The sequence below is a fragment of the Cygnus atratus genome, unplaced genomic scaffold (genome assembly GCF_013377495.2).
Source record: "Cygnus atratus isolate AKBS03 ecotype Queensland, Australia unplaced genomic scaffold, CAtr_DNAZoo_HiC_assembly HiC_scaffold_62, whole genome shotgun sequence".
NCBI classification, from domain to species: Eukaryota; Metazoa; Chordata; class Aves; order Anseriformes; family Anatidae; genus Cygnus; species Cygnus atratus.
In genome coordinates, this window is record NW_026110187.1 from 2,628 (window position 1) to 30,198 (window position 27,571).

The 27,571-nt window shown below is 66.2% G+C and overlaps 1 protein-coding gene across 1 annotated transcript; it reads right to left on the minus strand.

Moving 5' to 3' along the window:
* Positions 1-12,835: 12,835 nt before the first annotated feature.
* On the minus strand, positions 12,836-26,811 carry LOC118261419 (polyunsaturated fatty acid lipoxygenase ALOX15B-like). The gene is made up of 14 exons (XM_050716960.1): positions 26,665-26,811; positions 25,266-25,983; positions 25,080-25,161; positions 24,051-24,167; positions 22,158-22,411; positions 20,987-21,159; positions 20,047-20,190; positions 18,865-19,059; positions 18,141-18,227; positions 17,454-17,623; positions 16,432-16,553; positions 16,254-16,354; positions 14,172-14,342; positions 12,836-13,015 (listed from the first exon to the last, which is right to left on the minus strand). Exons 1-14 carry the CDS (start codon positions 26,809-26,811, stop codon positions 12,836-12,838), a joined length of 2,661 nt encoding a protein of 886 aa, XP_050572917.1.
* Positions 26,812-27,571: the final 760 nt, after the last annotated feature.

Consider the following 27,571-nt stretch of genomic DNA (forward strand, 5'->3'; position numbering starts at 1 on the left):
CCCGACCGTCACCAGCCTCGTACCCGACTTCTCGTTGCCCAGCACGGCGTAGGTGAAGATCTCGCCCACCCAATCCTGGAGCTCGGGGTCATCGACCACGTCACTGTCCTCGTGGTAGTAGAGACTCACGATGCCCTCCACGAAGCTTTAGGACACACAGGGACACCGGTGGGACACGGGGACGGGGCCATGCCCACCATCCCAGTGTCCCCACCCCATGTCCCCATCCCTGTGGTCCTCATCCCCATGGCCCCATCCCCGTAGGTCCTCGTCCCCATAGTCCTCTCCCTGTTGTCCCCATCCCTGATGTCCTCATCCCCATGTCCCCATCCCCAATGTCCCCGTCCCCAATATCCCCATCTCCACATCCCCATCCCCAGTGTTCCCATCCCCAGTGTTCCCATCCCCATGTCCCCATCCCCGATGTCCCCATCCCCACGTCCCCATTCCCATGTTCCCATCCCCACGGCCCCTCTGTTGTCCCCATCCCCAATGTCCCCATCTCCGCTCCCCCTCCGTTGTCCCCCTGCCTCCCACCTCTCGATGGCCCCCCAGATCTCGAGGGCATCGTCGCGGTAGTGGTAGTTGGGGACGTCGGCGACGCCGCGCTGCTCGATGTCATCGGGGACGCACAGCTCCGCGTAGGTCAGGGCTGCCGTGGCGCGGGCCACCAGCTCCAGCGCCCCCTCCCTCCCGATGGCCGAGGCCTGGGGGACGTCACCCGTCACCTCCTGGTGTCCCCACCCCGGGGACCCGTTGTCCCCATGTCCCCAAGACCCGGCTGACCTGGTCGATGATGCCCCCGGGGTTGAGGAGTTTGTCCCTGGCCAAGATGTTGATGTGGAAGGTGTAGCGGCCGTGGGGCAGCAGGAGCTGGGGACAGGGGGACAAGGGGACATCAGAGGTGGGACATGGGACATGGAATATGGGGACGTGGGGACATGGGGACGTGGGGACATGGGGACATGGGGACATCAGAGGTGGGACGTGGGACATGGAATATGGGGACGTGGGGACGTGGGGACATGGGGACATGGGGACATGGGGACATCAGAGGTGGGACATGGGACACGGAATATGGGGACAGGGATATGGGGACGTGGGGATATGGGGACATGGGGACATCAGAGGTGGGACATGGGACATAGAATATGGGGACAGGGATATGGGGACGTGGGGATATGGGGACATGGGGACATCAGAGGTGGGACATGGGACATGGAATATGGGGACGTGGGGATATGGGGACACTGGGGATATGGGGACATGGGGACATCAGAGGTGGGACATGGGACATGGAATATGGGGACAGTGGGGATATGGGGACACGTGGGGATATGGGGACATGGGGACATCAGAGGTGGGACATGGGGTATGGTGATATGGGGACGTGGGGATATGGGGACATGGAACATGGGGACATGGGGACATCAGAGGTAGGACACAAAACACGGGGACATAGGGACATGGGGACATGGATCATGGGGATACGGGGACATGGGGGACATCAGATGTGGGACACGGGGCATGGAGACATCAGACGTGGGCTATTTCTGGGTTCAGGTTTGGGGTGCAGGTTTTTGGGTTCAATTTTTTGGATTCAGGTTTTTAGGTTCAGGTTTCAGGGTTCAGGTTTGGGATACGGTTTTTGGGTGCAGGTTGTTGGGTGCAGGTTTTTGGGTTCACTTTTTGGGTGCAGGTTTTTGGGTGCAGGTTTTTGGGTTCAGTTTTTTGGGTGCAGGTTTTTAGGTTCTGGTTTTAGGGTTCAGGTTTGGGATGCAGGTTTTTGGGTGCAGATTTTTAGATTCAGGTTTTTGAGTGCAGGTTTTTGGGTTCAGTTTTTTGGGTGCAGATTTTTAGGTGCAGGTTTTTGGGTGCAGGTTTCTGGGTTCAGTTTTGGGGTGTAGGTTTTTGGGTTCAAGTTTGGGGTGTAGGTTTTTGGGTTCAGGTTTGGGGTACAGATTTTTGAGTACAGATTTTTGGATTCAGGTTTTTGGATTAAGGTTTTTAGGTTCAGATTTTTGGGTGTGGGTTTTCAGACTCGGGTTTTGGGGTGGAGGTTTTGGGGCGCGGAATTTTGGGTTCAGTTTTGGGGTGGAGGTTTTTGGGTGCAGGTTCTTGGGTGCATATTTTTGGGTGCGGGTTTTCAGGCTCAGGTTTCGGGGCGCAGGTTTCGGGGCGCGGGTTTCGGGGCCCACCTTGTACAGCGGGTGGCAGGCGGGCAGGTGCAGGGTGGCGATGGCGAAGACCTCGGCCAGGAAGTGGGTGAGCAGCAGGTGGACGACGACCTCGTGCAGCTGCACGTGGGCGCTGCGCACCCACAGCTTGGCCAGCTCCCAGCTCCACGGCGCGTCCGTGGGCACGAACACCGGCGCCTCTGGACCAGGGTGCTGTGACAGCTGGGGGGGGGGACACGGGGACAACGGGGTGGGGGACGTGGGGACATCGGAGTGGGGGCGTGGGGACATGGAGATATGGGACAAGGGGACATTGGGGTGGAGGACATGGGGACGTGGAGATGTGGAACACTGGAGATATGGGACAGGGGGATGTGGGATGGGGGGACATGGGGACATTGGGGTGGGGAACATGGGATGTGGAGATATGGAACATGGGGACATGGAGATATGGGACGTGGGGACATCGGGGTGGGGGGCATGGGGACGTGGAGATATGGGACAGGGGGACATTGGGGTGGGGGACATGGGGACGTGGAGATGTGGAACACGGAGATATGGGACAGGGGGATGTGGGATGGGGGGACATGGGGACACGGGGGCATTGGAGTGGGGGACGTGGGGACATTGAGGTGGGGGACATGGGGACGTGGAGATATGGGACAGGGGAACATTGGGACATGGGATGGGGGAAAATGGGCACATGGGGACATGGAGATATGGGACATGGGGACATCGGGGTGGGGGACGTGGGGACGTTGGGGATGTGGGGATGTGGAGATAGAGGACATGGGGACATGGAGGTGAGGGACATGGGGACATCGGGGTGGAGGGCATGGGGACATTGGGGTGGGGACATGGTGATGTGGGGACATTGGGAGGGGGGATGTGGGGTCATGGAGATATGGGACAGGGGGACATGGGGATATGGGGACATGGGGACGTGGAGATAGGGGACATGGGGACGTGGGATGTGGGGAATTGGGGACAATGGGGACGTGGGACAGGGGGACATAGGACATGGGGACATGGGATAGGGGAATATAGGGACGGGGGGGGGTCACCATGGGGATATGGGACGTGGGGACAGGGGGACATGGGGCCACGGGGCCGTACCTGGATGGCGAGGGGCAGCAGCCTCCCCGCGGGGCTCAGCCACAGCAGGCAGAGGGGGGCGGCGGTGAACTGGGGCTCGTCCCCGATGCGCCCCGTGGGCAGCCCCTCCAGCAGTGCGTAGTCCGCCATGAACACGCGCCCCCCCTGCGCGGCCACCGTCGGACCCCCGCACCGGGACCCCAGTGCTTGGCACGTCCACCCCTCCCCCGCCAGTGATTGGGAGCTTGGGAACCCCAATGTCTGGGACCCTCAGTCCCTGGGACCCCCCCAATTCCTGGGACCCCAATCCCTGAGCCCCCCAATTTCTGGGACCCCAATCCCTTGGACCCCTAATTCCTGGGGACCCAATCCCTGGGATCCCAAAGCCTGGGACCCCCAATCCCTGGGACCCCCAGTCCCTGGGACCCCAATTCCTGGGACCCCCAATCCCTGGGAACCCCAGTCCCTGGGACCCCAAATGTCTGGGACCCCAACCCCTGGGACCCCAAATGTCTGGGACCCCCAATTTCTAGGACCCCCAATCCCTGCTCCCCCCAATCCCTGGAACCCCAATTCCTGAGACCCCAATCCCTGAGCCCCCCAATTCCTGGGACCCCCCCAATCCCTCTCCCCGCTCCCCCCCGCCCCAGTTCCTGGGACCCCCAACCCAAAGGAACCCCCAAACCAGGAGCCCCCAATCCCTGGGACCCCAATCCCTGCCCCCCCCCCAATTCCTAGGACCCCAATCCCTGGGACCCCAATCCCTGGGACCCCAAATCTTGCCCCCCCAACTCCTGCCCCACCCCGTGCCCCCCTCAAATGCCCCCCCCCCGTGCCCCCACCTCCATCTCCCGCTGCAGGCAGGTGTCGGGGCCCAGGCTGGGCGCCACCATGGGGGGGGTGACGGCGAAGTTGGGGGGCAGGCGGGGGCAGCGGCGCAGCAGGACGGGGTTCACCCCGCTCAGGTACTGCTCCCCGAAAAAGGCGTCGTCCCGCCAGTGCCGCACCACGTACTCTGCGGGATCGGCACCGGGTCCCCCACGGCCCCACAGCAGGGACCCCAAAACCCCACGGGGGGGACCCCAAAACCTGGATATGGGGGCCCCAAAACCCCTGACGCTGGGGGAACCCTAAAAGCCCTAACAATAGGGGACCCCAAAACCCCATAGCAAGGGCCCCCAAACCCCTGATAATAGGGGATCCCAAAACCCCGCAGCAGGGACCCCAAAACCCCACAGGGGGGACCCCAAAACCTGGATATGGGGGCCCCAAAACCCCTGACACTGGGGGAACCCTAAAAGCCCTAACAATAGGGGACCCCAAAACCCCATAGCAAGGGCCCCCAAACCCCTGATAATAGGGGATCCCAAAACCCCACAGCAGGGACCCCAAAACCTGGATATGGGGGCCCCAAAACCCCTGACATTGGGGGAACCCTAAAAGCCCTAACAATAGGGGACCCCAAAACCCCATAGCAAGGGCCCCCAAACCCCTGATAATAGGGGATCCCAAAACCCCACAGCAGGGACCCCAAAACCCCACAGGGGGGACCCCAAAACCTGGATATGGGGGCCCCAAAACCCCTGACACTGGGGGAACCCTAAAAGCCCTAACAATAGGGGACCCCAAAACCCCATAGCAAGGGCCCCCAAACCCCTGATAATAGGGGATCCCAAAACCCCACAGCAGGGACCCCAAAACCCCACAGGGGGGACCCCAAAACCTGGATATGGGGGCCCCAAAACCCCTGACACTGGGGGAACCCTAAAAGCCCTAACAATAGGGGACCCCAAAACCCCATAGCAAGGGCCCCCAAACCCCTGATAATAGGGGATCCCAAAACCCCACAGCAGGGACCCCAAAACCCCTGACACCAAGGGAACCCCAAAACTTGGACCCTGTGGGACCCCAAAACCCATAACAACGGGGGGAACCCCAATTCCCAGCCAGTGGGGGACCCGAAAACCCCTCACTGGGGGTCCCCAAACCCTAGACATTTGGGGTCCCCCAAACCCCTGACACCGGGATCCCCCCAAACCCCACAAGGGGATCCCCCCAAACCCCAGACATTTGGGGTCCCCCAAGACCCTGACATTTAAGGTCCCCCAAGACCTTGACACTGGCGTCCCCCCCCCAAACCCCAAATCCCAAACACTGGGGGACCACAAAACCCGGCCATGCCCCCCACCCCTGCTGGGGGGGGTGGTTACAAGGGGGTTTGGGGTGCTATGGGGTTTTTGGGGTGCAGGGGGGGCACCCACCGCTGGTGGGGGTCCCCTGGGCACCCCAAAGCCTCGTGGAGGTCATCGAAGCTGTGCCAGGAGCCCCCCCCGTGAAGACCCCGGAGCCGCACCCGGACCTGGCTGGGGACAGGGAATAATAGGGTTATGGGGTTGTGGGGTCGTGGGTTTGTGGGAGTATATGGGGATACGGGGTTACGGGGTTATGAGGGTGTGGGGTTGTGGGGTTATGGGGGTGTGGGGTTGTGGGGTCGTGGGGTTACGGGGTTGTGGGGTTGCTGGGACAGGGGGACATGGGGTTATGGGGTTGTTGGGTCATGGGGTATACGGGGTTGTGGGGACACAGGAAGGACAGGGGGACATGGGACGGGGGGAAAGGGGTTATGGGGTTGTGGGGCTACGGGGACACGGGGACAGGGGTTATAGGGTTATGGGGACAGGGGGACATGGGACAGGGGTACGGGGATGTGGGGACACGGGGACAGGGGGTTGTGGGGACGGGGGATATGGGGTTATGGGGACATGGGGACAGGGAGTTATAGGGACATGGGAACGTGGGGACAGGGGGTTATAGGGACACGGGGACGGGGGGTTGTGGGGATAGGGGGACATGGGGACACAGGGTTATAGGGTCGTGGGAATACGGGGTTATGGGGACAGGGATATAGGGACATGGGGACAGGGGGTTATGGGGACAGGGATGCGGGGACACGGGGACAGGGGGATATGGGGTTATGGGGACACGGTGACATGCGGCCCCTCGGGGCCCCTCAGGGCCATTTGGGGCCATTTGGGGCCTTTTGGGGCCACTCACGCGGCGGCGATGCGGGCGGCCACGGTGGCGCGGTGTCCCAGGGGGAAGGCCAGGCCGGGGGACAGCGGGGGGGGGCCGGGGGGGGCCGGGGGGGGGGCCCCGGGCACAGGAGGGGGGGCAGCGCCCGCAGGCACCACGGCCACCCCGGGGCGAAGGGCTCCCACCTGGGGGCGCGGGGCCCAGTAAGACCAGTAACGCCCTCCCAGTGCCCCCAGTAACGCCCCCCCCAGGTGCCCCCCAGTTCTCCCAGTGCCCACCAGTTCTCCCAGTAACAACCTCGAGCCTCCCAATGGCACCAGAAACCACCTTAGTGTCCTCCCAGTGCTCCCCAGTATGACCAGTAACTCCCCCAGTGCCCCCCAGTTCTCCCAGTGGCACCCCAGAGCCTCTCAGTGGTGCCAGAATCCACCTTAGTGTCCTCCCAGTGCCCTCCAGTGTCCCCCAGTAAGACCAGTAACCCTCTCAATGCCCTCCCAGTGCCTCCCCAGTTCTCCCGCCGACGCACCAGTGCCTCCCATTCCTTCCCAGTCCCTCCCAGTCCCCCCAGTCCCCTCCCAGTCCCTCCCAATCCCCTCCCAGTCCTTCCCAGTCCCTCCCAGTCCCTCCCAATCCCCTCCCAGTCCCTCCCAATCCCCTCCCAGTCCTTCCCAGTCCCTCCCAGTCCCCCCAGTCCCCTCCCAGTCCCTCCCAATCCCCTCCCAGTCCTTCCCAGTCCCTCCCAATCCTCTCCCAGTCCCTCCCAATCCCCTCCCAGTCCTTCCCAGTCCCTTCCAGTCCCTCCCAATCCCCTCCCAGTCCCTCCCAATCCCCTCCCAGTCCTTCCCAGTCCCTTCCAGTCCCTCCCAATCCCCTCCCAGTCCCTCCCAATCCCCTCCCAGTCCTTCCCAGTCCCTCCCAGTCCCTCCCAATCCCCTCCCAGTCCCTCCCAATCCCCTCCCAGTCCTTCCCAATCCCCTCCCAGTCCCTTCCAGTCCCCTCCCAGTCCCTTCCAGTCCCCTCCCAATCCCCCCCAATCCCCTCCCAGTCCCCCCCAATCCCCTCCCAGTCCCCCCCAATCCCCTCCCAGTCCCCTCCCAGTCTATCCCAGTCCATCCCAATCCCATCCCAACCCCCCCCCCAGCCCTCCCAGCCCCTCCCAGTGCTCCCAGTCCCATACTGGAAGGCCTCCCTGCGCTCCCGCAGCTCCTCCAGGCGGTGCTGCAGCAGCCGCGGCTCCGAGGCGTCCTCCCGGGGCGTGCGGGCTGGGGACAGGGACATGGGGACATCGGGGGGGGGACATGGGGACGGGGACGTGGGGACAGGGACATGGACATAAGGGGACAGGGACAATCCCCACGGTGTCCCCATGTCCCCATGGTGTCCCTATGGCGTCCCCATGTCCCACATCCCCATGGTGTCCCCGTGTCCCCATGGTGTCCCCACAGTGTCCCCGAGGTGTCCCCATGCCCGCCCCCCCCCCGTCTCTACAGTGTCCCCACGCCCCCCCCCCATACCCCGCTGTATCCCCAAAGTGTCCCCACGCCCCCCCATGTCCCCACGGTGTCCCCGTGTCCCACATCCCCTTGGTGTCCCCACACCCCCACGATGTCCCCACGCCCCCCCCCACGTCCCCACAGTGTCCCCAAGGTGTCCCCACGCCCCCCCCCATGTCCGCCCCCCCCGTGTCCCCATGGTGTCCCCATGTCCCCACGGTGTCCCCATGTCCCACATCCCCTTGGTGTCCCCACACCCCCACGATGTCCCCACGCCCCCCCCACGTCCCCACAGTGTCCCCAAGGTGTCCCCACGCCCCCCCCCCCCCGTATCCCCATGGTGTCCCCATGTCCCACATCCCCATATTGTCCCCAGGTCCCCACGCCCACCCATGTCCCCATATTGTCCCCATGTCCCCAAGGTGTCCCCACGCCCCCACAGTGTCCCCAAGGTGTCCCCACGCCCCCCCCCATGTCCGCCCCCCCCGTGTCCCCATGGTGTCCCCATATCCCCACGTTGTCCCCATGTCCCACATCCCCTTGGTGTCCCCACACCCCCACGATGTCCCCACGCCCCCCCCCACGTCCCCACAGTGTCCCCAAGGTGTCCCCACACACCCCCTTGCCCCCCCCCCCGTACCGGTGCCCTCGCGCAGCTCCAGGCAGCCGCTCTCCAGCCAGCGGTAACAGGGGAAGGTGGCCTCGGGGGGGGGGTCCCCGGGGGTGTCCCCAGGGGTGTCCCCGGGGGGGGAGGTGACGGTGACGGTGACATGGGCACAGAACCAGCGGTCGGGGACCAGGGCCCCCCCCAGGGGCTCCTTGTGCAGCTGCAGCAGCAGCAGCGACCCCAGGGGGGGCCCCGGGGGCACCTCAGCCACAACCGTCTGGGGAGGGGGGGGGGGGGGTCCCGTCATCCCCCTGCTCCCAGTGCTCCCAGTTCAGCCCAGTTCGGCCCAGTGCCCCCCAGTGTCCCCCTCTGCCCCTTTCAGCCCCCTTCAGCGCCATCCCCAGTGCTCCCAGTTCAGCCCAGTGCCCCCCAGTGTCCCCCTCTGCCCCTTTCAGGCCCCCTCATCACCCCCCACCAGTGCTCCCAGTTCAGCCCCCTTCAGCACCACCCCCAGTGCTCTCAGTGCTCCCCGTCCCCTCCAGCTCCCTCTCCCCAGTTTGTCCCAGTCCCTCCCAGTGCCCCCCAGTGTCCCCCTCCGTCCCTTTCAGCACCCCTTAGTGCCAACCCCAGTGCTCCCAGTTCAGCGCAGTGCCCTCCAGGTCCCCACCTAGCCCCTTTCAGCCCCCCTCAGCACCCCTCCCAGTGCTCCCAGTTCAGCCCAGTTCAGCCCAGTGCCCCAGTGTCCCCCTCCACGCCTTTCACCCCCCTCAGTGCCTCCCCCCAGTGCTCCCAGTACCCTCCAGCTCCCCATCCCCACTGCTCCCAGTCCCTCCCAGTCCCTCCCAGTGCCCCCTAGTCCCCTCCAGCTCCCCCTCCCCAGTGCCCCCAGTCTCTCCCAGTGCCCCCCAGTCCCCCCCAGCCCCCTCCCTAGTGCTTCTAGTCCCTCCCAGTCCCCCCCAGTGCCCCCCAGTTCCCCCCCAACCCCCTCCCCAGTGCTCCCAGTCCCTCCCAGTGCCCCCCAGCGCACTCACGGAGCCGGGCTGCAGGCGGTGGCTGGGCCAGGCGAGGTGGCAGGGGGGGCTCTGTCCCCTCGTCCCCACCAGGGTGACGGTGACGGGCGCCAGCGTCCCCGCGCCCCACTGCGTCCCCGTCGTCACCCGCAGCTGGTACCGGGGGGGGCCCAGGGGGGTCTCGGGGTCTCTGGGGGGGCATCGAGGGTCTCCGGGTGGGTGTCAGGGGTCTCCGGGGGGACATCGGGGGTGTCCGGGGATTCCAGTGTCACTGGGGAGTCTGGGGGTCCTGGGGGTTTTGGGGTCCTTGGGGTCACCGGGCTCCTGAGAGTCCTTGCGGTCCTGGGGGTCTTCGGGGTCCTTGGGGACACTGGGGGGTCTTCAGGGTCTTTGGGGTCCTGCTGGGTCCTTGGGGTCCTCGGGGTCTTGAGGGACCTGGGGACCTACGGGTCCTGGAGGGTCCTTGGGGACACGGGGGTCCTGCTAGGTCCTGGGGGTCCTTGGGGTCCTGGGCTTCCTCAGGGAGACAGGGGTCCTTGGGGTCTTGGGGGTCCTTGGGGTCCCATTAGGTCCTGGGGGTCCTGGGGGACACTGGGGTCCTGGGGTCCTCGGGGTCTTGAGGGACCTGGGGTCCTATGGGTCCTGGAGGGTCCTTGGGGACAGTGGGGTCCTGGTGGTCTCGGGGTCCTTGGGGACACCGGGGTCCCGCTGAGTCCTGGGGGTCCTCAGGGAGACAGGGGTCCTTGGGGTCTTGGGGGTCCTTGGGGTCCCATTAGGTCCTGGGGGTCCTGGGGGACACTGGGGTCCTGGGGTCCTCGGGGTCTTGAGGGACCTGGGGTCCTATGGGTCCTGGAGGGTCCTTGGGGACAGTGGGGTCCTGGTGGTCTCGGGGTCCTTGGGGACACCGGGGTCCCGCTGAGTCCTGGGGGTCCTGGGGGACACTGGGGTCCTGGGGTCCTGTTGGGTCCTGGGGGTCCTCAAGGACACCGGGGTCCCGCTGGGTTCTGGAGGTCCTTGGGGTCACGGGGGTCCTTCTGGGTTCTTGGGGTCCTGGGGGTCCCTGGGGACACTGGGGTCCCTCCACGCTCCCGGTCCTCCTCCACTTCCCTGTGCCGCTCCCCCAGTTCCCAGCCTTGTCCCAGTCCCTCCCAGTCCCTCCCAGTGCCCCCCGCACCGACCAGTCCGAGCGGTCCCTGGCCCCCCCATCCCGGTCCCCACCCACCCACAGACCCCAGTCCCACCCAGTTCCTCCCAGTGCCACCCAGTTCCGCAGACCCCAGTCCCTCCCAGTAAGACCAGTTCCGGCCCTGATTTCATCAATGGCCTTTCACCCAGTTCCACCCAGTTCCACCCCAGTTAAACCCCAGTCCCACCAGTAAGCCTCGCACCCTCTCCCACCCCTCTTACACCACTGGGCCCAGTAAGACCAGTTCCAAACCAGTTCCAAACCAGTTCCAGCCCAGTTTGGGCCCCCAGGACCAAGCCCCATCCCAGTCACACCCCAGTTCCAACCCCAGTTCCTACCACTGGGCTGGGCCCATATCCCAGTTTGGCCCAGTTTGACCCAGTAGGGCTGGGGCTCAGCCCAGTTCCTCCCTGTTACGCCATTGCACCAGCATGACCAGTTCCAGCTGAGTCATCTAGGTTCTTACTGGTCCATACAGGTGTGTACTGGCCCATACTGGTGCGCACTGGGCCATCTAGGTTCTTACTGGACCATACTGGTGTACATTGGACCATTTAGGTTCTTACTGGTCCATACTGGTGCACACTGGACCACTTAGGTTCTTACTGGTCCATACTGGTGTACATTGGACCACTTAGGTTCTTACTGGTCCATACTGGTGCACACTGGCCCATTACACGTCACAATCCCCACACACATATTCCCGTCCCCACACGCGTGTGCCCATCCCCTTACATGTGTTATGATCCCTGTACATACATGTCCACCTTGCACACACGTGTGCCCATCCCCCCACACACGTGTCCATCCCCACACACGTGTGCCCACCCCTTACATGTGTTATGACCCCCACACACGTGTCCATCCCCACACACACGTGTGGCCACCTCCTGACATGTTGCGATCCCTGACCACAGGTGTGCCCATGCCCACACGTGCGCCCATGCCCTTACACGCGTGTCCCTCCCCACACGCGTGTGCCAATCCTCTTACATGTGATATGATCCCACACACGCGTGTTCCCATCCCCACACGCGTCCATCCCCTTGTGATCCCCACACACGTGCCCATCCCCTTACACATTACAATCCCCGCACACGCATGTTCCCATCCCCGCACACGCGTGTTCCCACCCCCCCACGCATGTTCCCATCCCCACACACGCACATCCGTGTCCAATCCCACATATTTTTAATGCCTGCACATCGCGTGTGCCCATCCCTTACATGTCATCATCCCCACACACGCGTGTCCCCATGTCCACATGCGTGTTCCCAACCCTTTACATGTCATGATCCCCACACCCGTGTCCAACCCCACACCCGTGGGCCCATCCCCTTACACATGTTCCCACCCCCCCCCACGTCCCCATCCCCACATGCGTGTCCCCACCCCCTTACATGTTATGATCCCTGCACACACGTGTGCATCCCCACATGCGTGTTCCGACCCACGCACACGTGCCCGGCTCCTTTATCGGCCACCTGGGTGCCACCAGGGTTGGGGACACTGGGGGACATGGCGGGGGGGGGGACGACACCTGGGGGTGTTGGGGAGATGGGGAACACCTGGGGATTTGGGGACACCTGGGGACACCTAGGGGCGTTGGGGACATGGGGGAACACGGGGGACACCTGGGAGACGTTGGGGACACATGGAAGTGGGGGACACCCAGGGATGTTTGGGGATCTGGGGGACACCAGGGATTTGGGGGTCTCTTGGGGATGTTGGGAGACACCAGGGGACACCGGGGACACGTGGAAATGGGGGACACCTGGGCGTGTTGGGGACATTGGAGACACCTGGGGATTTGGGGACATGGGAGACACCAGGGGATTTGGGGGACACCTGGGGATGTGGGGACTCCTGGGGGTCTTGGGGACACCAGGGGACATGGGGGACACCTGGGATTTGGGGACACCTGAGGAATCTGGAGATGTGGGGACGCCTGCGGTTGTTGGGGATACGGGGAACACTTGGGGATTTGGGGACACCAAGGGATATGGGGACACCGGGGGACTTTGGGGACACCTGGGGACACCAGGGGACATTGGGGACGTTGGGGGCCGACGTCGCTCAGATGGCGATGCTGTTCTCGATGGCGGCGGGGTCGAGGTAGGGGTAGGGCAGGGGCAGCGCGGCGCTGGGGACATCGGGAACACCCAGGGATCTGGGGACATGGGAGACACCTGGGGGTCTTGGGGACACGTGGGGACGTTGGGGGCCGACGTCGCTCAGATGGCGATGCTGTTCTCGATGGCGGCGGGGTCGAGGTAGGGGTAGGGCAGGGGCAGGGCGGCGTTGCGGCGCTGGACGCGCCGGGAGATGCGGGCCAGGCGGCGCTGGAAGGCGCCCAGCAGGCGCCGCGGGGCCTCCTCCGTGAAGTGCTCCTCGGGGTACGAGCCCAGCGGGCGCTGCGGGCACCGGCACCCATGGGTGGGGGGCACGGGGTGGGGCGGGGACGTAGGGGTCCCTTGGGGGATGTGGGGTCCCAGGGGGTCCCTTAGGGGAGGTTGGGGCCATGGGGGTCCCTTGGGGCCATGGGGGTCCCTTGGGGTCCCAGGAGGATGTGGGGGTCCCTTGGGGTGAGGTTGGGGTCCCAGGGGTCCCTTGGGGGAGGTTGGGGCCAGAGGGGTCCCTGGGGGTCCACTGGGAACATGGGGGTCCCTTGGGGGAAGGTTAGGGTCCTTTGGGAAGGTGGGGGTCCTGGGGGTCGCTTGGGGGAGGTTGGGGTCCCTTGGGGGATATGGGGTCCCGGGGGCCCCTTGGAAGCATGGGGGTCCCTTGGGGATGCGGGGATCCCCTGGGGGTCCCAGGGGTCCCTTGGGGGATACGGGGTCCCAGGGGGTCCCTTGGGGTAAGGTTGGGGCCATGGGAGTCCCTTGGGGCGAGGTTGGGGTCCCAGGAGGATGTGGGGGTCCCTTGGGGTGAGGTTGGGGTCCCAGGGGTCCCTTGGGGGATGTGGGGTCCTTGGGGGTCCCTTGGGGGAGGATTGGGGCCAGAGGGGTCCCTGGGGGTCCACTGGGAACATGGGGGTCCCTTGGGGAAAGGTTAGGGTCCTTTGGGAAGGTGGGGGTCCTGGGGGTCCCTTGGGGGAGGTTGGGGTCCCTTGGGGGATATGGGGTCCCGGGGGCCCTTGCAGCCACAGGGGTCCCTTAGGAGCATGGGGGTCCCTTGGGGATGCGGGGATCCCCTGGGGGTCCCAGGGGGTCCCTTGGAGAATATGGGGTCCCTGGGGGTCCCTTGGGGGAGGTTGGGGCCATGGGGGTCCCTTGGGGATGTGAGGGTCCCTTGGGGTGAGGTTGGGGTCTCTTGTGGATGTGGGGGTCCCTTGGGGTGAGGTTGGGGTCCTTTGGAAAGGTGGGGGTCCCTGGGGGTCCCTTGGGGGATGTTGGGGCCATGGGGTTCCCTTGGGAATGCAGGGGTCCCTTGGGGGCCCCAGGGGGGTCTCTTAGGGCCATGGGGGTCCCTTGGGAGAGGTCGGGGTCCCTTGGGAACATGGGGATCCCTGGGGATCCCTTGGGAGATTTTGAGGTCCCGGGGGGTCCGGGGGGGTCCCGGGGGGCTCACCATGTCGAGGGGCTCGTTGCGCAGCACCCAGAGGACCCCGAGGGTGATGCAGGTGGTGTTGACGGCGGGCAGCGCGCCCAGGAAGTCGGCCTCGCTCAGCGGCGCCTTGCTCCGGGGGGGCGGCCTCCGCATGGCCGCCGGCAGGTTGGGCATGAAGGCGCCCAGCTCGAACTGCGCCGGCACGGGCACCCATGGGACACCGGCACCCAGGGGACCCCCAGCACCCATGGGTCCCGCGCACTCATGGGACTCCCAGCACCCATTGGACTCCCAGCACCCGCAGGACCCGTGGCGCCCGTAGCACCCGTGGGAGTCCCAGCACCCACAGAGCCCATGGGATCCCCAGCACCCATGGGACCCGTGGCGCTCATAGCACCCGTAGCACCCATGGGATCCCCAGCGCCCGTGGGACCCACGGCACTCATAGCACCCATGGGATCCCCAGCGCCCATGGGACCCGTGGCGCTCATAGCACCCGTAGCACCCATGGGATCCCCAGCACCCATGGGACCCGTGGCACTCATAGCACCCGTAGCACCCATGGGATCCCCAGCACCCATGAGACCCGTGGCGCTCATAGCACCCGTAGCACCCATGGGATCCCCAGCACCCATGGGACCCGTGGCGCTCATAGCACCCGTAGCACCCATGGGATCCCCAGCACCCATGGGACCCGTGGCGCTCATAGCACCCGTAGCACCCATGGGATCCCCAGCGCCCATGGGACCCGTGGCACTCATAGCACCCGTAGCACCCATGGGATCCCCAGCACCCGTGGGACCCACGGCACTCACAGCACCCATGGGACTCCCAGCACCCATGGCACCCAATGGAGTCACAGTGCCCACAGTGCCCGCGGCACCCACAGCTCCCATGGGACCCCCCCAGCACCCACAGGGCCTGCAGCACCCATGGGACCTGCAGCACCCACAGCGCCCGTGGTACCTGCAGCCGCTGCAGCACCCGCAGCACCTCAGAGCACCCGCAGCACCCACGGCACCCGCGGTCCCTGCAGCATCCGTGGGGCTCAGAGCATCCGCTGCACCCACGGCACCCCACAGCGCCCATAGCGCCCCCCCAGCACCCCACAGTGCCCCATAGCACCCCCCCGCCCCCTCCACACCCCACAGCGCCCCATATTGCCCCCAATACCCCCCATGGCACCCCTACTCATACCCCATAGCACCCCATATCGCCCCCCCACACCCCACAGTGCCCCATATTGCCCCCCAACACCCCATAGCACCCCCCAGCCCCCCTCCCCACCCCATAGCACACCATAGCGCCCCCCCAGCACCCCATAGAACCCCATAGTGCTCCCCACACGCCCCATAGCAGCCCCCCAACGTTCCCCCCACACCCCATAGCATGCCATAGAGCCCCCGAGCACCCCACAGGCACCCCCAACACACCCCATAACACCCCCCCGAACACACCCCATATTGACCGCCCCCCACCCCATAGTGCCCTTCCCACATCCCCTCCTACACCCCATAGCGCCCCCCAACACCCCATAGCAGCCCCCCAACACCCCCTTCCACAGCCCATATTGTTCTCCCCATAGCGCCCCATAGCAGCCCCCCCGCACCCCATAATGCCCCATAGCAGCCCCCCAACACCCCATAGCGCCCCCAACACGCCCCATAGCGCCCCCCAACATGCCCCATAACACCCCATAGCGCCCCCCAACACCCCATAGCGCCCCATAGTGCCCCCACAACACCCCATAGCGCCCCCAACACACCCCACAGAACCCCTCCAACACCCCCATAGCACCCCCAACACGCCTCTTAACTCCCCATATCACTCTCCCCACACCCCATAGCACCCCCCCTGCCCCACAGCAGCCCCCCAACACCCCACCCCCCACCCCATAGCACGCCATAGCGTCCCCCCAACACCTCATAGCACCCCTCACACACCCCATAGTGCCCCATAGCAGCCCCCCAACACCCCATAGCGCTCCCAACACACCCCACAGCGCTCCCAACACACCCCATAGCACCCCCCAACACCCATAGCACCCCCCAACACCCCCCCACACCCCATATCCCCCCCCCAACGCCCCACAGCGCCCCCCACCTGGCCGCTGTTGGTGGCAGCGTGGTACGCGGAGCAGGTGTAGATGATCATGGTGACGAAGGTGACGAGCTCCCGCAGGGTGCGCAGCGACGAGGGCACACCTGGGAGGGGGGGTCGAAGCTCGCACGAGGGCGCCCCGGGGCCCTTGCACGCGCGCGTGCAACACGCGGGGCCCTACCGGAGCGGCGGCGGCCGAGGAAAGCCTTGTGGAAGATCTCGGCCACCCAGGCCTGCAGCTCGGGGTCGTCGCGCACGGCCGCGTCGCACGGGTAGTAGAGGCGCACCATGCCGTCCACGAAGCTGGGGGGGGGGGGGGGGGCACGGGCGGGGCGTGAGAGGGCACGAGGGGGCACGGGGGGGACACAGAAGGGGGCACAAGGACCCATGAGAGTGCACGAGGAGGCACGAGGACGAACAAGGACAAATTAGGGGGCACAAGGGGGATGCACAAGGAGGTACGAGGGTAAATGAGGGGGCACGAGGACAAATGATGGGGCACAAAAGGGCACAAGGGGGATGCACGAGGAGGCACAAGGGGGTACAAGGACACGCGAGGACAAATTAGGGGGCACGAGGATGAACGAGGGGGCACAAAAGGGCACGAGGGGGATGCATAAGTACCAATTAAGGGGCGTGAGGATGAATGAGGCGCATGAGGAGGCGCAAGGACAGATGGGGATGCACGAAAGCACACGAGGGGGATGCACAAGGAGGCACGAGGACACACAAGGAGATGGGAGGACGCGGGAGAAAGACACGAGGATGCATGGGGAGGGCACGGGGACAGACAAGGGCACACAGGGAGGACACGAGGATACACAAGGACTCACGAGGATGACAGAAGGATGCACGGGGAGGACATGAAGACACACAGGGAGGCACAGGGAGGCCACGAGGAGGCACAAGGATGCACAGGGACGCATGGGGAGGAAACACGGATGCACGGGGAGGACACGAAGAGGCACGAGGAGGCATAAGGGCAACCTGAGGAGGCACAAGGAGGAGACGAGGGGACACAAGGATGCACAGGGACACACAGGGAGGACACGAGGATGCACGGGGAGGACACGAGGACAAGACGAAGAGGCATGGGGAGGCATACAGATGACACGAGGAGGCACAAGGAGGACATGAGGGGACACGAGGAGGCACGAGGGCACACGGGGAGGACACAAGGATGCACGGGGAGGTGGCCCCCACCTGCGGATGGCAGCCCAGAGGCGCCGGGCGTCCTGCCCGTAGTGGTAGCCGCGGGTGCGGGTGACGCCGCGGCGCCGGAGGTCACGGGGCAGCACCAGGTCCCCGTAGCGCAGCCTCCGCAGCCCCCGCGCCACCACGCGCAGTAGCCCCCGGCGCCCCAGGGCGATGGCCTGGGGGGGGTGGGGGGGGGGGGGGAATGGGGAGGGGGGGGTCAGCAGAAGCCCCCCGGCTGCCCCCTCCAGTCACCCCAATTCAGCCCCAAATCGCCCCAATCTGGCCCCAAATCATCCCCAATTGCCCTATTGTGGCCCCAAGTCACCCCAATTCAGCCCCAAATCATCCCCAATTACCCCAATTCAGACTCAAATCGCTCCAATGTGGCCCCAAATTGCCCCAGTCACCCCAGTGCAGTCCCAAATCATCCCCAGTTGCCCCAATCCATCCCCAAATTGCCCCAAATCACCTCAAATTGCCCCAAGTCACTCCAATTTACCCCCCAATACCCCCAAATTGCCCCAACTCACCGCCCCAGGGTCCCCCTCAACCCCCTAAACCCTCCCAAGACCCCACCACTCCCTGCCAGACACCCCTCAGAGCCCCCCCCTTGCCCCCTTGGGGACCCACCCAAGGGTGTCCCCCCCCCCACCCAAGGGTGCCCCCCACCCATGGGACCACCCCCGGACCCACCCGGTCAAAGACGCCGCCGGGGTTGAGCAGGAAGCGCCGCGCCAGCACCGCGATGTGCACTGTGTACCGTGTGTGGGGCAGCAGCAGCTGGGGGGGGCGGGGGGGGGACACAAGGGGGGGCTTTGTGCCAGGTGGCCAGGGAAGCACCCCCCCCAAAAAAACGGGAGCTCCTCCTGATACCTGGGACCCCCTCCCAAAAAATGGCAGGCCCCAACCTGGTCCCATCCCCCACCCGAAACACCTGGAACTCTGCATCTGGGATCCCCCCCCCAATACCTGGGACCCCCCCCTCCCCAGTTTCTCCATGACCCCCATGGGACAGGTGCCCCCCACGTCCCCCCTGTGTGCCCCCATGTCCACGCGTTCCCCCCACCCATGTCCCCACACCCCCCCCATTCCTCCCATTTCCCCAATACCCCCCCAACACCCTTCCCCGTTTCCCCAAATTCCCCCTCATTTCCCCCAAGTCCCCCCCATTTCCTCACGCCCCCCCATTCCCCCAACGTCCCCCCCCGATTTCCCTGATGCCCCTCATGCCCCCCCGTTCCCCCAATACCCCCACGCCCCCCCATTCCCCCAAAGTCCCCCCCACGTCCCCAATCCCCCCCCCCTTCGCCCTATTTCCTCCCCATTCCCCCAATTTCCTCCCCCAATTTCCCCTGATGCCACCCACGCCCCCACGCCCCCCCTTCTCCCCCATTCCCTTCCCGCCCCCCCCCCCCACCTTATGCAGGGGGTGGCGGGGCGCCAGCTGCCGCCGGGTGGCCAGGGCGAAGACCTCCCCCAGGAGGTGGGCGCGGAGGAGGTGGGAGACGGCCTCGTGGACGTGGAACTCGGCGCTGCGCACCCACGCCTTGGCCAGCGCCCACAGCCACGGGGGGTCCCGCGGCAGGAACACGGGGCCCGGCTGCTGCGATAGCTGGGGGGCAGGGCCCTGACGTCACGAGCCGCGAGGGGGGGGCGAGGGGGGGGGGCGGGGGGCGCCCTCCCCCCCCCCCCCCGAAAAAAAAGCCACGCCGCTGGGGGGGGGGGGGGGCGGCTACACCCCGCGCCGGTGGCGAAAAAGCGGCGCCGTTGGGAAAAAAGAGCGGCTCCATTCATCAAAAAAGGCAAGGCTTCATTCATAAAAACCCGCCGCGCCATTCATAAAAACCCGCCGCGCCATTCATAAAAACCCGCCGCGCCATTCATAAAAAAAAAAAAAAAAAAAGAAAAAAAGCGGGGCCGTTCCTAAACAGAGCCGCGCCGCCCCCGCAAAAGCCCGCGCCCCCGCCCGCCCGCCTGACGCCACGCCCACGCCCATTCACAAAAAATGCCGCGCCCGGGGAGGCACGCCCTCCCCTCCCCTCCCCTCCCCCTCCCCTCCCGCCCCGCCATTCAGAAATCCCCACGCCCCCGGAGCCCCCCCCCCCCGACCCCCCCCCCCCGCTGGGTGAACGGGGAGTAGGGGGGGAACCCCCACAGCCCCAGATTCCCACTTGCTGCCCTAAAACCATGCCCACCCAAGTCTTTTGTGTCCCCCCCGACCCCATTTACCCCCCCCCCCCGACCCTTGTGCCCCCCCCCCCCCAGACCCCATTTCCCACCCTGACACCCCCGTGTCCACCCCCCATCCCCTTGACCCCCCTCCCAGACCCAATTTACCCCCCCCCCGACCCCATTCCCCACCCCGAGACCCCTGTGTAGCCCCCCCAGACCCTAGCCCCCCCTCCCGGACCCCATTTCTCCCCTAGCCCCCCTTAGCCCTCATTCCCTCCCCCACATGCCCGTGTCCCCCCCACCCCCCCAGCCCCCATTTCCCCCCAGCCCCCCATAACCCCTTCTATCCCCCCATCCCCATCTCCCAGTGCCCCCCCCCCCCCAGCCCCCATGACCCCCCCCAACCCCCCCGTGCCCCCCTCCCCACCTGGATGGCGAGGGGCAGCAGCTTCCCGTCGGGGCGCTGGTGCAGGAGGCAGAGGGGGGCGCAGACGAACGTGGGGCTCCCGTCGATGAGCACCCCGGGGATCCCGTCCAGCACCGAGTAGTCGGCCAGGTACACGTCCCCCTTCTGGGGGGGAGGGGGGGGGGTCACCACCGGGCAACCCCCCCCCCCCCACCGGCCCTTAACCCCTCCCCCAGGGGGCCCCAAGTCCCCTGCTGGACACCCCCAGTATCCCCATCCTGTAGGGGGCTTTTTGGGGTGCTGAGTTCACCGTATTGCCCCCCCCCCCCCCAAGGATTCTTCCCATGGGTTTCAGGGGCCCCATCCCCCCCAGGACCCCCAAATCCCACCCCCCGACCCCCAAATCCCCTCCTGGAGCCCAAATCCCGCCCCCCCCAGGTCCCCATCCTTCCCTCAGACCCCCAAATCCCTCCCCAGGTCCCCATCCCCAGCCCCCCAGGTGTTGTTCCCCCCCCCCCCAGGTCCCCATCCCCTTGTGGACCCCCAAGACCTCCCTCCTGTCCCCCCAAATCCCCCCCCCCAGGTCCCCATCTCCTCCTGGACCCCCAAATCCCCCCCCCAGGTCCCCATCCTTCCCTCAGACCCCCAAATCCCTCCCCAAGTCCCCATCCCCAGACCCCCAGGTGTTGTTCCCCCCCCCCCCCCCCCCAGGTCCCCATCCCCTTGTGGACCCCCAAGACCCCCCTCCTGTCCCCCCAAATCCCCCCACAGGTCCCTGTCCTGGCTCCCCAAATCCCTCCCCCCAGGTCCCTGTCCCTTCCTGGACCCCCAAATCCCCTCCCGGACCCCCAAGTCCCCCCCCCAGGTCTCTGTCCCCTTCCTGGACCCCCAAATCCTCCCCCAAGTCCCCATGCTCTTCCTGGACCCCCAGACCCCCCCCGAGCCCCCCCAGTGCCCCCACCTCCATCTCCCGCTGCAGGCAGGTGTCGGGGCCCAGGCTGGGCGCCACCATGGGGGGGGTGACGGCGAAGTTGGGGGGCAGGCGGGGGCAGCGGCGCAGCAGGACGGGGTTCACCCCGCTCAGGTACTGCTCCCCGAAAAAGGCGTCGTCCCGCCAGTGCCGCACCACGTACTCTGCGGGATCGGCACCGGGTCCCCCACGGCCCCACAGCAGGGACCCCAAAACCCCACGGGGGGGACCCCAAAACCTGGATATGGGGGCCCTAAAACCCCTGACACTGGGGGAACCCTAAAAGCCCTAACAATAGGGGACCCCAAAACCCCATAGCAGGGGACCCCGAAACCCCATAGCAAGGGCCCCCAAACCCCTGATAATAGGGGATCCCAAAACCCCACAGCAGGGACCCCAAAACCCCACAGGGGGGACCCCAAAACCTGGATATGGGGGCCCCAAAACCCCTGACACTGGGGGAACCCTAAAAGCCCTGATAACAGGGGACCCCAAAACCCCACAGCAGGAATCCCCCAAACCCCTGGTAATAAGGGATCCCGAAACCCACCAGCAGGGGACCCCAAAACTCGATTGTGGGGATCCCTGAAACGCCTGAGACCAGGGGATCCCAAAACCCCACAGCGGGGACCCCAAAACCCCTGACACCAGGGGGACCCCAAAAGCCCTGATGCACAGAGTCCCCAGAAACAGGATGCGGGGGTCCCCAAAACCCCTGACGCTGGGGTCCTCTGGTGTCTGGGCACTGTGGGGACCCCAAAACCCGGACGTGGGGGACCCCAAAACCCTGACAATGGGGTCTCCCAAAACCCGCCCACCAGGAGAAGGTGCCACTGGTCACGCGTGTGCGGTGGCGGCGGGCGGGGTGCACACGCGTGTCCCCGTGTCCCCCGTACCGGTCACACGTGTCCCCATCCTCCCGTGCTCCACACGCGTGTTCCCGTGTCCCCCATACCACACACGCGTGTCCCCGTGTCCCCCGTACCGGTCACACGTGTCCCCATCCTCCCGTGCTCCACACGCGTGTTCCCGTGTCCCCCATACCACACACGCGTGTCCCCGTGTCCCCCGTACCGGTCACACGTGTCCCCATCCTCCCGTGCTCCACACGCGTGTTCCCGTGTCCCCCATACCACACACGCGTGTCCCCGTGTCCCCGTACCGGTGACGGGCGTGCGGTAGAAGCAGAAGACGCGCGTGATGGCCTCGATGCTCTCCCAGGACATCGGGCGGTCCAGGAAGCCCTTGAGCTTCGTCTCCAGGTTCCTGGGGACATGGGGACATGGGGACACGTGGCACGGGGACACACGGACATGGGGACGAAGGGACACATGGACATGTAGCACGGGGACACGGGGATAAAGGGACGTGGGGCACGGGGACACGTAGTTTTGGGGCTCACGGACAGTGGGGACACTGGGGACAAAAGGACATGAGGCACGTGGCATGGGGACAAAGGGACATGGGGACAAAGGGACATGGGGCTGTGGGGCTTGGGGACATGTGGACAGGGGGACACACAGACATGGGGCACAGGGACACGGGGATAAAGGGACATGTGGCATGGGGACACAGTTTTGGGGCTCAGGGACACGTGGACATGGGGACACGTGGCACAGGGACACGAGGATAAAGGGACATGGGACGCGGTGACATGGGGATGCAGGGACCCACGGACACGGGGACAAAGGGGCATGTGGCACGGGGACATGGGGACATGCGGTTTTGGGGCTCAGGGACATGTCGACATGGGGACACGCAGACACGAGGCACGGGGACATGGGGACATTGGGATAAAGGGACACGTGGCACAGAGACACGTGGCCATGGGGCTTGGGGACATGAGGCCATGGGGACAAACGGGCACAGGGACACGGGGACACGCGGCGTGGGGACATGGGGACAGGAGGACACGTGGCCGTAGGGCACGGGGACAAATGGGCATGGGGACACGGGGATAAGAGGACGTATGGGACGTGGGGACACCGGGATGTGAGGACACGTGGCTGCGGGACGTGGGGACATGTGGCCGTGGGGTATGGGGACACGTGGGGACATCGGGATTTGGGGGACATGTGGCCATGGGGCATGGGGACATTGGGATTTGGGGACATGGGGATTTGGGGACACGGGGACAAAGGGACACGGGGACAAAGGGACACGGGGACACGTGGGGACATCGGGATTTGGGGGACATGTGGCCATGGGGCATGGGGACATTGGGATTTGGGGACATGGGGACAAAGGGACATGGGGACAAAGGGACACGGGGACAAAGGGACACGGGGACAAAGGGACACGGGGACACGTGGGGACATCGGGATTTGGGGGACATGTGGCCATGGGGCATGGGGACATTGGGATTTGGGGACATGGGGACAAAGGGACACGGGGACAAAGGGACACGGGGACAAAGGGACACGGGGACACGTGGGGACATCGGGATTTGGGGGACATGTGGCCATGGGGCATGGGGACATTGGGATTTGGGGACATGGGGATTTGGGGACACGGGGACAAAGGGACACGGGGACAAAGGGACACGGGGACAAAGGGACACGGGGACAAAGGGACACGGGGACACGTGGGGACATCGGGATTTGGGGGACATGTGGCCATGGGGCATGGGGACATTGGGATTTGGGGACATGGGGATTTGGGGACACGGGGACAAAGGGACACGGGGACAAAGGGACACGGGGACAAAGGGACACGGGGACAAAGGGACACGGGGACACGTGGGGACATCGGGATTTGGGGGACATGTGGCCATGGGGCATGGGGACATTGGGATTTGGGGACATGGGGATTTGGGGACACGGGGACAAAGGGACACGGGGACAAAGGGACACGGGGACAAAGGGACACGGGGACACGTGGGGCCATTGGGATTTGGGGACACGGGGCCGTGAAGCCACGCGGGGCCACGATGCCCAGGCAGAGACATGGAAGGGCCGTGGCCGGGCTGCTGGGGTCAGAGGTCAGGGGTCACTGGGGGGGGGGGGGTCGCTCGGGGTCAGAGGTCAGGGGTCGCTCGGGGTCAGAGGTCACTCACGCGGCCCCCGCCCGCAGGTAGAAGGCGGCCGCCCTGGGCAGGGAGAAGTCGAGGTCGGGGTCGGGCGCCGAGCCCAGGGGCAGCGCCCAGGGGAGGCCGGGGGCGAAGGGGGCCAGCCTGGGGGGGGGGTGGAGGTGAGTGACCCCCCCCCGGGGGGTGAGAGCCCCCCCCCCCCCCAAAAACACAGCCCCCCCATAAGGTCTCCTATAGAGCCCCCGGAATGGAGATCCCCCCCCCCCCCCGAAACCCCCCCATAAGCAACCCTAAAACAAGGGCTCCCCCCATAGCCCCCCCCAAAATAAAGCCCCCCCATAGCCCTCCCAAAATAAAGACCCCCCATAACCCCCCCCTAAAGACCCCCCCCCAAACACAGCCCCCCCATAAGCTCCCCTATAGAGCCCCCCAAGATGGAGACCCCCCCATAAGCACCCCTAAAACCTCCCCCCGTAGCCCCCCCCAAAATAAAGCCCCCCGTAACCCCCCCAAAATAAAGACCCCCCCCCTCCCCCAAACCACCCCTCCCGCCAATAATGTCCCCAAGGAGACCCCAACACCCCCCGTGGGGGGGGGGACACAGTAAGGGGGGGGGCACAAGGACATGGGGGGGGACACAAGGGACAGGAGGGGGGGGACAGGAGGGGACATTTTGGGGGAGGAACAAGAGGGGACTTTTGGGGGAGGGGGGACAGGAGGGGACATTTCGGGGGACAATTGGGGGGGGCAGGAGGGGACCCAGAGGACATTTTTGGGGGGGGGGGGGGGGACGACAGGACAGGACATTGAGGGGGGGACAGGAAGGGACACTCTGGGGGGGGGGGGGACGGACAGGAGGGGACTTTTTTTTTGGGGGGGGGGGGGGATGGGACAGGACAGGACCCAGGGGACATTCGGGGGGACACCAGGAGCCCATGGGGGTCCTGGGGACAGGAATGGGGGGCACAAAGGGGACAAGGAGGGGGGGGACAAAGGTGACAAAATGGGGGGGGGGACACACACACACGGGGGGGGGGGGGGGGGGGACACACTCACCGGTACCGCCGCTGCTGCTGGGCGAGGGCACGGCGCCGGTGACGCCGCAGCAGGGGGTGACACTCCTGGGCGGGGGTCTTGGCTGGGGGGGGGGGGGGACACGAGGTGACAATGTGGGGACAAGGGGGGGGGGAATAAAGCTGGGGGGGGGGGGGGGGGGGGGCGACAAAGGCCACCGGGCCCCACCTGAGCCCTCGGGCAGCTCCCAGGTGCCGAAACCCCGCAGCCAGCGGTAGCAGGGGAAGGAGTAGCACGGGGCCACCTCCTCGGTGCCCCCGGTGTCCCCCGCGGCGTAGGCGGCCTCGAGGTCATCGTCGGGGTCATCGGGGTCATCGTAGGGGTCGTCGGGGTCACAGGGGTCGTCGGGGTCGCAGGGGGCCCCAAGGTTTTCGGGGTCGGAGGGGGCGTCGGGGTCAGCGAGCTCCTCGTCGGTGTCACTCGCGTCGCCGGTCACGTCCTCGGTGTCGTCGTCGTCCTCGGTGTCGTCGTCACCGTCGGTGTCCTCGTCCTCCGTGTCCCCGTTTTTGGGGTCTTTGTCCCCATCTTTTGGGTCCCCACGCTCATTTTTCGGGTTCTTGTCCCCATTTTCCGGGTGCCTGTCCCCAGCTTTGGGGTCCTTGTCCCCAGCTTTGGGGTCTTCGTCCCCATTTTGTGGGTTCTTGTCCCCATCTTTCGGGTCTACGTCCCCAGCTTTTGGGTTCTTGCCCCCAGCGCCCCCAGCTTTCGGGTCCTCGCCCCGGGGGTCCTCGGGGTCCCCCCCTTGCCCCCGCGTCCCCTCGGGCCACACGCGGAGCCCCTCGAGGAACCAGGAGCTCTGGGGCAGGCGCCCGTAGGGCTCCTTGTGCACCCGCACCAGCAGCAGCGGCCCCAGCGCCCGCGGGGCCACCACGCGGTACTCGCGCTCCTGCGGGGACATTTGGGGACGTTGGGGACATCGGGGACACCGGGATCCCCGCGCCCCCCCCCCCCCGTCCCCCCGTCCCCTCCCAGAATCGGGGTGGCCCCACGGGATCCCGAATCCCCCCTCCTCTGGTAAATTGGGGTGGTCCCGGTGGCACCCCGCTGTCCCCAAGTGTCCCCGGCCACCCGATGGCCTTCCCTCCCCCAATGTCCCCCCCAATGTCGTCCCCCCCCCCCCCCCCAGTGTCCCCAGGGTGGCCCCAAAGCCCCCCCAGTGGGAACCGGGGGGTCCCCAGCCCCTCCATGTCCCCCAAAACCCAGAGACTGGGGGGTCCCTAGCCCCCAATGTCCCCCCAGTATGGACCGGGGTGTCCCCAGCCCCCCCAGTGTCCCCCCAGTGTCCCCAGCCCCAGGTGCCCCCCAAAACCCAACAGGGACCGGGGTGCCCCCAGCCCCCCGACACCCCTGGGTGCCCCCAACCCCTCAGTATCCCTTAATGTCCCCATGACCCCCAATGGCCCCCACGGCCCCCAACACCCTACAAGGGCGGGGGTGTCCCCAGCCCCCCGACACCCCTGGGTGCCCCCAGCCCCCCGACGTTCCCCAATGTCCCCACGTCCCCCAGTGTCCCCACGTCCCCCAAGACCCTACAAAGACCGGGGCGCCCCCAGCCCCCCCCCCTCACCGTCCCGCAGCAGAAGTCCGGCCCCCAGCTGTCCAGGGGGGTCTTGGGGCTGGCCCCCTGGGTCCCCACCAGGGTCACGGCGACGGAGTCGGCGGTGCCGGACCCGGGCTGGCTCCCGGTGCGCACCCGCACCCGGTACGAAGCCATAGCTGCCCGCCCCCGGCCCGCAGCGGCTTTAGGATGCCCTTAAAGCCCCGCCCCCTTAAAGCCCCGCCCCCTTAAAGCCCCGCCCCCTTAAAGCCCCGCCCGTTTGAGCCACACCCTCCTGAGGCCCCGCCCCTCGAAGCACCTACCCCCTGGAACACTGCCCCCAGTTGAGAAACCAACCCCTGGAGCCCCGCCCCGTGAAGCCCCGCCCCTTTGAGCCCCGCCCCCTGAAGCCACCCCATAGGCCCCCCTTAAGCCCCGCCCCCTTAGGCCCCGCCCCTTTGAGACCCCGCCCCGTGGAACATCGCCCGTTGAGAAACAAACCCCGAAGCCCCACCCCCCGGGAGCCCCTCCCCTTGTAGCCCCTCCCCCCCTGCAGCCCCGCCCCCTTACGCCCCGCCCACTGAAGCACCCCCCCCGAGACCCCGCCCCTTGGAACACGGCCCCATTGGAACACTGCCCATTGAGAATCCCACCCCGAGGCCCCGCCCCTCTGAGGCCCCGCCCCTCTGAGGCCCCGCCCCCGAAGCCCCGCCCATTGAAACTGCTCCCCCACGGAACACTGCCCATTGAGAAAACAGCCCCTAAGACCACGCCCCCTTTAAACCACGCCCCCTTGAAACCCCGCCCCTTTAAACCACGCCCCCACCACCACCCCTGAAAACCCCGCCCCTCGAGTCCCCGCCCCCTTTAAGCCACGCCCCCCAGACCCCCGCCCACTCGGGTTCCCGTACCACGAGGCCCCGCCCCCCTTGAGGCC

What these genes read in the sequence shown, in the direction of transcription:
- LOC118261419 (XM_050716960.1), bottom strand. Translation starts at nt 26,811, where the DNA reads ATGGCTTCGTACCGGGTGCGGGTGCGCACCGGGAGCCAGCCCGGGTCC. An exon ending in CAGCAGCAGCGGCGGTACCG is followed by an intron (nt 24,168 to 25,079) that starts GTGAGTGTGTCC and finishes CCCCCCCCCCAG; the next exon opens with GCTGGCCCCCTTCGCCCCCG. An exon ending in GCAACGAGCCCCTCGACATG is followed by an intron (nt 13,016 to 14,171) that starts GTGAGCCCCCCG and finishes CGGTGCCCGCAG; the next exon opens with CGCCCGCTGGGCTCGTACCC.